Source organism: Falco peregrinus, chromosome Z (genome assembly GCF_023634155.1).
Source record: "Falco peregrinus isolate bFalPer1 chromosome Z, bFalPer1.pri, whole genome shotgun sequence".
Lineage (NCBI taxonomy): Eukaryota > Metazoa > Chordata > Aves > Falconiformes > Falconidae > Falco > Falco peregrinus.
In genome coordinates, this window is record NC_073739.1 from 56,389,413 (window position 1) to 56,400,631 (window position 11,219).

The 11,219-nt window shown below is 55.5% G+C and overlaps 1 protein-coding gene across 1 annotated transcript; it reads right to left on the reverse strand.

Annotated features, from left to right (window-relative positions):
* Window positions 1-274: 274 nt before the first annotated feature.
* DMRT3 (doublesex and mab-3 related transcription factor 3) lies at window positions 275-8,491 on the reverse strand. The gene is made up of 2 exons (XM_055790979.1): window positions 8,053-8,491; window positions 275-1,239 (listed from the first exon to the last, which is right to left on the reverse strand). The coding sequence occupies exons 1-2, from the start codon at window positions 8,489-8,491 to the stop codon at window positions 275-277; spliced, it is 1,404 nt and encodes a 467-aa protein (XP_055646954.1).
* Between the last annotated feature and the right edge of the window lie 2,728 nt (window positions 8,492-11,219).

The following is an 11,219-nucleotide window of genomic DNA, read 5'->3' on the forward strand; positions in this document are numbered from 1 at the left end:
TTATGAGTCTTCCAGAGTCCCATAAATGACAGCCGTAAAGTCCTCCTTTGTAACACACACTCAGCACTAAAGCCAGAGTATTGCTATTTGGCATTATCCAGTGAAGTGCAAGAAATTAAATAAGTTACGTCTTTATTGCTATAGTACAATACCAAGCAAAGTCACTTTTTAATACGATTGCAAAGGTTTCATAGAGTACATGTCCCTCCTCCTAGGGCCCAGTAGTTCAGCTGCACTGCATGTATCACTTAGCTATCACGTGTCGAATGTCAGTCTAAGATGATGTGTTGAGTATTCGTGAATCCGATGAATCAGACCTTTCGTCATACTCATCTTCTGTGTAAATTGGCTGCTTAGACACAATAGGACACCCATCATCAGGGATTGAGATCCTAGGATCTTCTGACGAGCGGGAAGGAAGGACAGGTGAGCTTCGGAAAACGCTGGCTGAGTTGCTAGAGAAAGGGCTGACATACTGGGACCGCAGCTGGTACTGCTGCTGCAGCGTCATGGTGTTCCACAGGGTGACGTCATTGGGCAGGAAAGGGCTGGACTGGTTTCTTGCCAAAGTGTTTCTCAGCATCAGTGGGTAACGTGGAGGCTGAGGGAAAGGATGCTGCAAAGGGACGGCCAGAGGGTTTGGCACGACATTACTGGAATCGGCAGAGAACCTCAGTGTGTCGGGAACCCGAAATGCTGAGCCCACAGACCACTTGGAAGAGGAAATGGGGTATGAACTCAGCGTGTGTTCAAAAATGTGCCCGTTGGAAGGCAAAACAAGCCCATCAGATTCTGCAGAAGTTCTCTCCCCACTGGCCACCGAAGACCGACTGGACAGGAGAACCTCTACAGCACTCACCAGATCACCACCACACCCCTTCAGGATCAGCTCCAGCACAGTTGGCTTTTGGTTAGGGAAGATCTTTTTCAAGACTTCAAGAGGAGGCCTGTTGGCTTTCAAACTGAAAGGTAAAGAAACTGTCCCAGAAGGACCTTCTATCAGGAGGTGGTTCTGCTCTGGGTGGTACTTGGGGCTCTCTGGACGGCTGTCTGTGCTCCCACCATTTTTCTGAACTGCATAACCAACCTCATCCACTGAAACAATTTCAGGGCTTTCAGGGGTGAAGCAACTTTTGGCCTTGGTCATGTCTGGGGAACTCCTTTGGTCTGTGTCTTTGTCACTGTAGGTCTCAGCATTGTCTGCTCCACTGGCATCACCCAACCGCTCCTCATTCATGTCTGCAAAGAGAAGGCAGAGAATGAAAAACTGAGGCCAAAAGCTTTCACAGACATTTGAGGATACAGTCTTCTTAAAAGGAACAGAGCAGGATCCTAGGGAGAGATGAAAATATTTTTCACAGAGATCCCACTAAAATTAAGGTCTCTTTGCAACATATCATGAGAACAAAACTGCAAAAGAATAATGTGACCTGGTCTAGGCATTTTATGCTGCCTTATAGGTATCTGTCTCATTCTCCCATGTACAAGAAAAGCAGCAGTGGTGATTTTTCTGTGGCATCAAAAATGCTATCAATCCTCTCTCACTGGTAACAAGGCAGCAACACACCACCCAAGTGCAAGCTTTCTCAGAGGAACTTCAGCACTTTCACATCATAATTCCTCACTAGCACCATCTCATTGACTGTGAGCTGAAGATATCCAGAAGGCACTTGGGAGACCAAAGTCATCTCTGCAAGTCCAACAGCATTGGTTGAACCACTCCATCATGACTACTGCCTGAGGGTTAAAGAAGTCTTCAAATAACTCAGTGGAACGTTCCTGTTCTGGCTCTGCAGAGATTGGTTCTTTCCCCAGCAAGAATCACAGGCTTTGCCCTACAAACCACAGAGCACAGCTGATGTCTTGGCCCCATCAGAGCACAGAATCTAGAAAAATCTGGTTTGGAGAAGACCTCTAGGAAGGCTTCTGGCCCAACCTCCTGTTCAAAGCAGGAGTAACCTAAAATATAGAGCAGGTTGCTCATGTCCCTGCTCTGCTGAATTTTAAGTAATTCTAAGAATGGAGACTCCACAACCTCTCTCAGCACTTGTTCCAGGTACCTTGGTTTTTGTGTGCTAAACTAAGAAGGGCAAGAGCCGAGTACAGAGCTGAAAACAAGCCCATTGACCATGCTGTCTTCAGACAGACACTCAAAAATGGGAACACCCCAGATCTCTTGTAATTTTGGTAATACCTGGCCACAGTATGGAAACCTTTGAAATAAGACTGCTTGTCAGAAAGAAGAAGAGAAGAGGAAAGGTTGACAGCAGTTGTCCCCAAGTGGGACAATGTACTTGCTTGAGATTGTTCAGTTATTTCCCAAGAACGCTGTTCTGATGGTCTTCCTCATACAGCACAATGATGATCTCCCTGGGAAGCACCAGTGTTTGGGGAAAGTGTCATTGTCCAAGCTGCAGCTGACAAAGCCTACTTCAGCGGCACAGGGCAGCGCTTTCAAATGCACATGTGTGAAAGACTATCTGCAGAAACCAATACAACTATTTGCTTGGTTTCCCAAGACCCTGGTGATCAGCCCAGCCAGATAAAGAAGAGATAAGAAGCAAGCAAAGGTTCCCAAATTGTGCTGGCGATCAACCCTGTCCAATCGAGATGAAACAAGTTAAAGGTGTGCAAGTGCCTGAGCCTCGCTGCTCACCACGGACAGTCCTGCCTCCCTCGCGTCCCAGGAATGGGCAGGACATTTCCCCACACAGCAAGCTAGGTTTAGGATTGAACAGATCAGCTCAAGACAAACTCTGTTAGTGCAATATACCCACCTTGAGAAAGGATCTGTGCAAGCCTGCACTGAGTGAGAAGCCACTATGTTCACCAGAACGGCAGCTATAAATAAATCTAAGATCCTGGCAGAGCACAACCTGGCAGTGTGGCAAAGGGAGGTTCTCCTCATGAGAATGGCTGTACCAGGCAGAAATGATGGGCCATCCTACAGAGCTGTGGGATGCTGCTGGTTTGCGCTGTGGAAGATGGCCATGGGAGTAGAGGTGAGGAATACGGATACCCCTATGAAGATCTCACCTTTCTCTGTTAACAAGACAACTTTCTTCTGTACCCGGTTTTACATTGGTTATGCTCTCTATCCAGTGCAAAGGGAGAAGCAGTAACTCTTCCTGTAGGTATACTAGAGAGAAAGCAATGTATGTATGCTCCTCTTTATACAATCAGTGCATCAGTCTTGCCTTAGCAGCCAAAGGGGAAAGCAGGAAACGTTCGCTAGTGGCAAACTGGCAACGTGTATCCCTTTGAGAAAGGTGGTAAGACCTCGGTTTAGCTCATCCATTATTTGAAAAAAAAAAGCGAGGGTCATACTACCTTTCCCTCCTAATCCCGGCACATGTTCATAATAATGAATTTATTACAGAAAATGGAGTGCTAAGAGTAATTCACATCTGAGCATAATGGGCAATTTATACATCGAAGGCTTAGCAGGCAGTCTGAGGACAGCTAATTACCTCCGTCCCTGTCTTGCCACAGTTGAGAGGCATTTAAGGGAGACGATGGTCCTGATTTCCACATAAACAGATTGCGCTGTAGTACCCATTATTATCAAACGAACCACACGCGTGTAGAGCACGTTTCAAAACTACTGCGGGTTTCCAGTGTATCTTTATGGGCTGATAACAGGTATCACCGATAAGCAAATACACACACACACACCCCAAAAACAAACAAACAAACAAAAAAACCAAACAAAAAAACCAACCACCAGATTAGGTCTCCCTACCGCACTTCCTGATCCTTACAGATTTTTATTTTCAAGATATTTCAGGTTTGTTTAGTTTTCAGTACCCTTAAAAGTATCCTTTATGAGGCTTGGCTAAAATTTTTCTTTAAATTCTGAAAACTCACCCTATTGAAGTTTGCATCTTTGTCATCAGGAGACTGCACAGATCTGGCTCCCAGCCTTGCAAGGGAACAGATCACTGCGGCACATCTCACCGGGCTGTGAGACCCGCACGGCCAGACCCGCAAAACAGATTTCGGCGATTTAAATCAAATGCAGCGTTAACACAAGGAGGATTATCCTCCGCGGGTTCACGCTGAGTCCGGGAGCTATTATTTTTTTTTTTTCTCTGCCTTTCTGAGCGGGTTTCTCGGCAGCCCGCCGGCGATGCCCGGCCGGTGCCCGCGGCGGGTCGGGCGGCCGCTGCCGCTCCCGGCCCGGCTGCCGGAGCCTCCCTGCCCCGGGCCGCGCGGAGGATGCTTCTCCCCGCCTGAACGCCGCTTCCCCGGCGGTGACGGCACGGCAAGGGCCAGGCGGAAAGCTCCGGGGACTGCCCCCGCCTCCTCCTGGGAACTGCCCAGGTCGGGTGTTTCGAATGTTTAAAACGGGCACAAAACCAGCAGTTGTTAAATAGAGGTTTGGGAAGATACATTATAAACGTCTTTATGTGGGCACTGAATTGTTGGAATATTGCGTGCACCCATTAATCTCAAATGTCTGTACCTTCAGGTACAAAAATATTAATTTTGCGTTCAGAATATCCAACCCGCTGCTCTTAGACGAAAGTATTTTTTGCGTCACGCTTAAGGTTCACATGAGGGTGTTCCAGGCTTTAAGAGAGAAATCTCGTCCTCAGAAATCGTTTAAGTTTGGGGTTTTTGGTGTGTTATGTTTTGTTGTTTGGGGGTTTTGTGGTGTGGGTTTTTTTTTTTCCTGTTCCACAACTTCTGTTTCAAATTGCCTGCATTCAAGTGTTCCCTTTGCCAGCCCTGAGGAAACTAGGGAAATTGTTTCCTTATTGATAAAAACGATGGGGAGTATTAATGAAATAATATGCATGCAGATATAGATACATACCCAGATCTACAGCGATGCAGTGCAAATACAGACACACACGAAACAGTACAGTGGGAGAACCGTGCGTGCATTCATCGTAGAATATACATTAATAAATAAAGCTGCTACGAATTTGGAGCAATGTATACCCCAATATTTCCTTGCCCATTTATACATTAAGGATCATGAGTCAACTACTGTAAAGGGGGCAAAAAATGTAAAACAGGTGAGAGAGAAGCTGTTTTCCTCAAGTTAAAGTCTTGTCTGGAAAACTTGGTTTAATACTTTGGAACCAAATCTCTTTTCCTGATAGTCCCGCCGCTGACTCTTTCTTAAAACAGTTTCCACTTTGATTATTAGGACAGGTCTTTCCGCAACACACAGGGTTTTGAAATAAAAAAAAAAATACTGCTATTTTCGCTATTTCTATTATTAGCATGGACTGATACCAGGACTAGTATAGAAGACATTAAAAGGTCGTGTAAAACATACGAGGGGTTTTGTGGGTGGTGGGTTTTTTTGGTTGGTTGATTGGTTTGAGGTTTGGTTTTTTTTTTTGTTCCCTCTTTTTTATTATTATTGCTTTCACTCGAGACTTTTTTCCTTATTTTCAAAGGTCTGAGGTAGTTTGTAGGAGACTAGTCACCGTTCCCAAACTAACGCAGAGACTGCTGTGCTGCAATATGAAGCTGGCTCTGAAACTAACAGAAGACTCAATACAGAGTTATATTAATTGTTTACAATCCTTGATAACTATTTCCGAGACAGAGAAATGTAACACGAGCTATGTGGGAGATGAAAGTTCATGAGCATAGTACCAGGAGGAGGAATTATTCCGGCTTAGCAGAGGCATATGCAACAGGGACAGTTTCTGGGCGCTTTATTTGCACAGAACCGAACTTCGCAACTGTCCCACCACAATGACCAATTCTGGCAGGAATAAAAGCAAACGGACCTGATTCCACCGTACACCGGGAAATACCTCCTCCGTACTGAAAATACCTTCCAGGAGGTTAATGCCCGGGGGGGTGGGGGGGTGTAGAAACGGGGCGGGCTGGGGCAGCAAATAATGACATCGTCTGTTTTAACGACGGTTTTAATGCAGGTAGCGGGGAGGGAGATGCAGCAGCCCTGCCGTTCGGAGCGTGCAGGACGGCTGGGGATAAACGGGTTACCCCGTTAGACAGTGTCTGGTGGCAGGGGACAGGGACCCCCCCGAGGAGATAATTTTTCGCTCTGCTTTCACGCATTCCCACGTTCATAAAAGCGGGGGGGGAGGGGCGGGGGGGACTGAACAAACCTGTAACACGGGGAGACCGGGGACCGCGCAGGTGAGGTCTGCACAACCGGGCAGCATCCCGGCACCCCCGGTCCCGGGGTGCCCCGCCCCCGCCCGGCCCCACCGCAGGGGGGGGGGGGGCGGTTAGGATGGGGTGGGAGGGGGGGGCGGCGCGGCGCCGCGGGCCTTGATTTATGATCTCCTCCGTTATTCTCCCCCCGTTCCCTAAAGCTGTTAGCAGAAAGTGCTGACTGGCTGGCAAGGAAGAATTTCTCATCAATACACTTTGATTGTATTTTGCAAACAAAATGCCTGTTGCTTGGTAACATTTCACTTGAGCCTGACCTTCCCCAAAAGTTATTGCTATCAGATTCGATTTACACTGTCCTCCCGTGATTACTGTAATCTTTTAAGCTGGAAAGTTCATATATCAGGGGGGAGAAAAGTTGGGCGTGGGAGTTAATACCGTTGCTATCCGCCAGATTTATATCCTGCTGGCGAAGTTTATTTGTTTCACTTTCTGGAAGGAGCCAAGGCGGCTTCCCCGCCCCCCGCCGCCCCCTTTTTCTCCCCGGCCTGCCCCCCGCCCCGTCTCCGCGCGGTCCCTTCCCCGGCCTTGCGCTGCGGCGGGGGCGGGGATGCTCCGCGCCGCCGGGAGGCTGCGGCCAGGCGGAAATTCGGGGGGCGGAAGGACCCCAAAGCCCCGGCTCTGGGCTACGGCCGGCGGAACCGGGCGGAGATGCGGAGGACGGGGAGGGACGGGGGCGGCGGGCAGGCGGTGCCGAGGGCCGGCCGAGGGGAAACGAGTCCCAGACCACCGGCAGCCTCGCCACACGGGACGGACCCGACCGTGCCGGCACCTCGGGCCCGGCGTCGAATCTTCCCCGGAGCTGGGGGAGCGGAGCCCCGTGCCGGCGGCCAGCTCCATACCCGTGCCCTCGGAGAAAGGCCGGCTGGTCCCAGTGCCGCACACAGCCCCGCGGGGCTCCGTCCGCCCGGCAGCGAGCCGTGAGGAGCCGAGCCGTGCGGGCGCCCAGAGTTTGCCATTCCCCGCCCGGGGCACCCGGTAAAGTTTCGTCGCAGGCGCCGCTTGTCAGCCGAGCGGGCTGCTATAGGCCTGCCGGGCGTCCCCGTCGGGGCAGGCTGTCGGCTTCCCCTCAGGTACGGGGCGAGGAAGGGGACGGCGGCCCCGGAATGTTCATTTTGTGTCCAGAAATGTGTGTTCCTGGCAGGACGCACCTACAAGGTGCCGGTTGCGGGCGGCGGTTTCGGGATCAGTATTCCCTACCTGCCGAAAGCCGCCCCGGACGCGGTGCGGTGGGACACGCCAGAGCTGGAGGGAAGCCGAAAGAACTGGGTCGCCGCGCTCATACCCCGCCGCTCCCCCCCCCTCCCCCCCCCAACCCCCAGTCCTCCTCGCTCCGTAGAAAGCCGCCAGCTCCCGGCGCTGCCTTTGCCCCGAAGCTCCATTGTGGAGGTTTTGTCCTGGACGAGGTGCCGCAGCCCGATGCCCTGGGTGCGGGAAGCCGGGGAGCGGCTCCAGACGGCTCAGCGGAACCGGGAGCATCAGAGGGACGTGCGGCCGCGATCCACGCGGGATGCGGCTACTTCCCGGCCGGCCTGGGGGAACGGGCCCAGAAGCGGCGGCACGTCGGGGGAGCCGGTCGGCAGTGGCGGCATTTGCCGGTCCCCTCCGTTGGTCTCGGCGGCTGCGAGCCCGTCCCAGCAGCAGGCCCGGCACTCCGCGGCTCCTTGCTTGTTCAGAGCGACAAAGCGCACCCGCCGGGCGTTCCCTCCACCCCCCCTTCCCACGGCGCCCGTCGCGAGGAAGGGAAAGTCCTCGCCGTTCCCCTTGGGCGGGCACCCGTCCCCCAGACCCGCCGTCGGGGGCCCTGCCCGGGCGCTGCCCACCTTCCCTCCTCCTCCGGCCCGCGCACCCCTACCCCCGGCCCCGCGGCGCCCGGCCCGGCCTCACCTGCCTTGGGGAGCGGCCCCGGCAGCGCAGGGGGCGGCTCGGCGGCCCAGCGCAGGGCGGCGGCGGCGGCCAGCTCGGCGGGGGCCCGCGGCGGCGCGGCGCAGGGCGGGGGCCCCGGCGGCGCGGCGGGGGCCTCGGCGCTTCCCGGCGGCCCCGGGAGGGCGCGCAGGGAGTCCGGGAGGAGGCTCTCCAGGCTCTCGTTGGCCTGCTGCCGGCGAAGCGCCACCTGTGCGGCCATCACCCGCTGCCGCTCGATGATGAGGATGCACTTCTCGCAGGTGCAGTCCTTGAAGCGGCAGTAGCGCTTGTGGCCCTTCAGCCAGGACAGCACGCCGTGGTTGCGGCATCGGGCGCACTTGGGCGTCCGCTGCAGCGGAGCCCGCGGCGGCTGTGTTACGGGGCCGCCCATGTAGAGGTACGGGGAGCCGTAGCCGTTCATGCCCGCGGCAGGAGCCCGGCCGGCTCCGGGGCGGAGAAGGGAGCAGCGAGGGCGGTGGAGGCCGGGGCGGCGGAAGAGAGGAGCGGAGACGGGCGGCTCTGCCCGCCGGCTCCGCGGGGGGCACGGCCCCGGCCCCAGGCCCGCGGGGGTACGCGGCACCGGCGGGCAGAGCGCTGCCGCGGGCCGGAGCAACACTGCTACTGGCCGCGCCGCCCCGCCGAGCCCAGCGCCCCTCCGCTCGCCTCCGCCCTCCGCCCGCCCCCCTCCGCCACCCTCCGCCACCCTCCTTCCCCGCCGCCGCCGGGGGGATGGAGGGAGAGAAGGAGGGAGGGGAGAGAGGCAGCCAGAGAGGGAGGGAGGAGGGAGGGAAGCCGGGGGGGGGGGGGGGGGGGGGGGCCTCTGCCCCGCCGTCGGGTGCGGCGGTGGCACTGCCCGCGCCCTGCTGAAGGGGTCCGTCCCCCAGCGGGCCGGGGTCGGGGCTGATGCCACTCACCCACGTCCCCCGCACGGCTTACCCCGCGAAAGCGCCTGGGTCCGGGGGCAAGGGAGGCGTCTGGGGGTTTTCCCCGGGTTCGGGATCTCAAAGTCCAGACGGGCCGTTGAGACGCCGCGCGGGAGCCCCTGGAAGGCCCACGGGACCCCCGGCACGGCGTGTGCCTGCTGCCGTAAAAACTGCGGTGGGAGTTGGGGCCCGAGTTTTATCCAAGTTTTGAAGCCGCGAGATGCTGCCTTGGAGCAGGAGCCACCCGGGAACAGCTGCGCGGAGCTGGGCAGCTGCGGGCGGTGCCTGCTCCCGCGCTGCCCGGCCTCTCCCGCGTCCCTCGGCAAGGCAGCTACTTAAATGCAAACGGTGGTTATAGCAAGGGACGTGCAATTCAGGGCAAGCCGGATTTCTTGCAACCTATTTGATGTGTTTGATGCGGCGGGGCAGTAATTTTCCCTCTCGCCAGCCGTGGGGAGGTTTCTCGCTGAAACAAGGACGTTTGGAATGTGGCAGCGAGAAGTTTAAATCCAAAAGTAACGTATTAGTGAAAGAAGGTATAGGAATATCGGGTGGGGGAAACAAATTCACTGGCAAACGTTTATCCTGCCCGCGCACTGGCACTTTGCGGCACAGAGTCCGCGGGTAGGCAGGGGCTGCTGCTTGCACTTGAACCCATTTCATTGCCCCAAGATCTCCCCTACTCTTCCCAGGCACCTCCCCACTGTAACTGCTACACGAAATAAACCATTTAACGTGACTGTGTAACTAGAAAATCAGATTTAAAACTCGGAAGGTATTTCGCCGGAGAGAACAAAAAGCACGGCGTGTGCTGCGAAGGTATTCGCGTGGCATTTGATTACTTGGCTCTTTCCTGATTACTTGTCTACTTCTAGGGCAAGTGCGACTCGGGGAGATCTTTCTCCTCAGGGTCGTGTGCAGGTGTGCGGGAGGATGAGCTCCCCATCGGTTAACGGCACCGAGGCGGGGAGGTGAGTCGGCTGAGGTGCGGGGAACAGCCCGTTTTCCCGCAGCGCCAGCGGCATCTCCCTTTTTTTGCTGCCGGGATGCGTGCACTGTGCCCGGACAGTCCTGCAGCCCGCCCTACCGCCAACTGGCCTCCCCCGCGGGGCATCTTATACACTCGCGGGTCGCCGTCGCGGGGAGGAAAACCAACCAGCCGTGCTTCCTCCGCGGGCCAAAAAAATACTCAACTACCTCAAAACGGCGAGGGGCGCGGAAAAGACGGTGCGCAGCCGCCCTTGGGAATCCGTGCCCCCACAACGAAGAAGCCGGGTGCAAGCGCGGGCGCAGGGGGCGGCGGGGCTGCACACCCCTCTCGCCCCGCGGGGGACGGCCCCGGAGCGCGGCCGTCGGGGGGTGCATGCTCCGGGCTGGGCTGCCCTGGCGCGGCGGCGGGCTGATCGGGGCCGGGGGGCCCTCTCTCGCTTGGCTGCGCACCGAGCGTTTAGGCTGAAACACTCGTTTGATATAGGTCCGTAACCCTTTTCTCGTATTTGATGGGAATGTTTTCCATGTCCTAGTATTTGACAACATCTCCCCATAGGGCCAGGTTAGTATTTATGTTAGCAAAACGTCCCCTGCCTGAAAGTCTATTGTAACCCAACATCTGACAACCCCGGTTCCCATTTCTGCTCGCAGAAAAGGTTTATTCAAGCACATAATGGGATCCCAGCAGAAAGCTTTTCAGAAGAAGGGGCTATGGTAAACGGCACCACATGAACTCCGTTTCCAGGGCTATTAAGCTTTTAATTGGAAAATAGCAGAGGAAATTTCAAGGTGACTATAATGTGTTAGCAGTTAGCGCCCAGAAGAATAGACCGAAAGAGAATGAATGTGCGAAACATATGCTCCAAATAACATTTAGCGGAAAGGGTCTGGGTCCGCTAAAGGGCCCATCTTTCCTAGGAAGAAATGCCGACGAACAAGGCAGAGGAGGGATGGAAAGTCAAAATCAGCCCGAATCCGCGGGCATTTCGCTACTTTTCGATGCGGAGCCGTTTAGGCAAGACGGCGCTGCCGCCCAGCTGCCGGGACCCGCGAGGGATCCCCATCGCGGGCGGGCGGAGAGAGGCGGCCGCCGGGGCTCGCGGCACTGGGATGCCCCGCGCGGTTCTCCGGGTACCACGGGGGGGGGCCGAGCCGGGGGGTGCATTTACTGGCGTCTGCACTGCTCTAAAGTAAGGCTTGGGGGAGTGGCCGTTCGCGGAAAGCTGGGTTACCGTT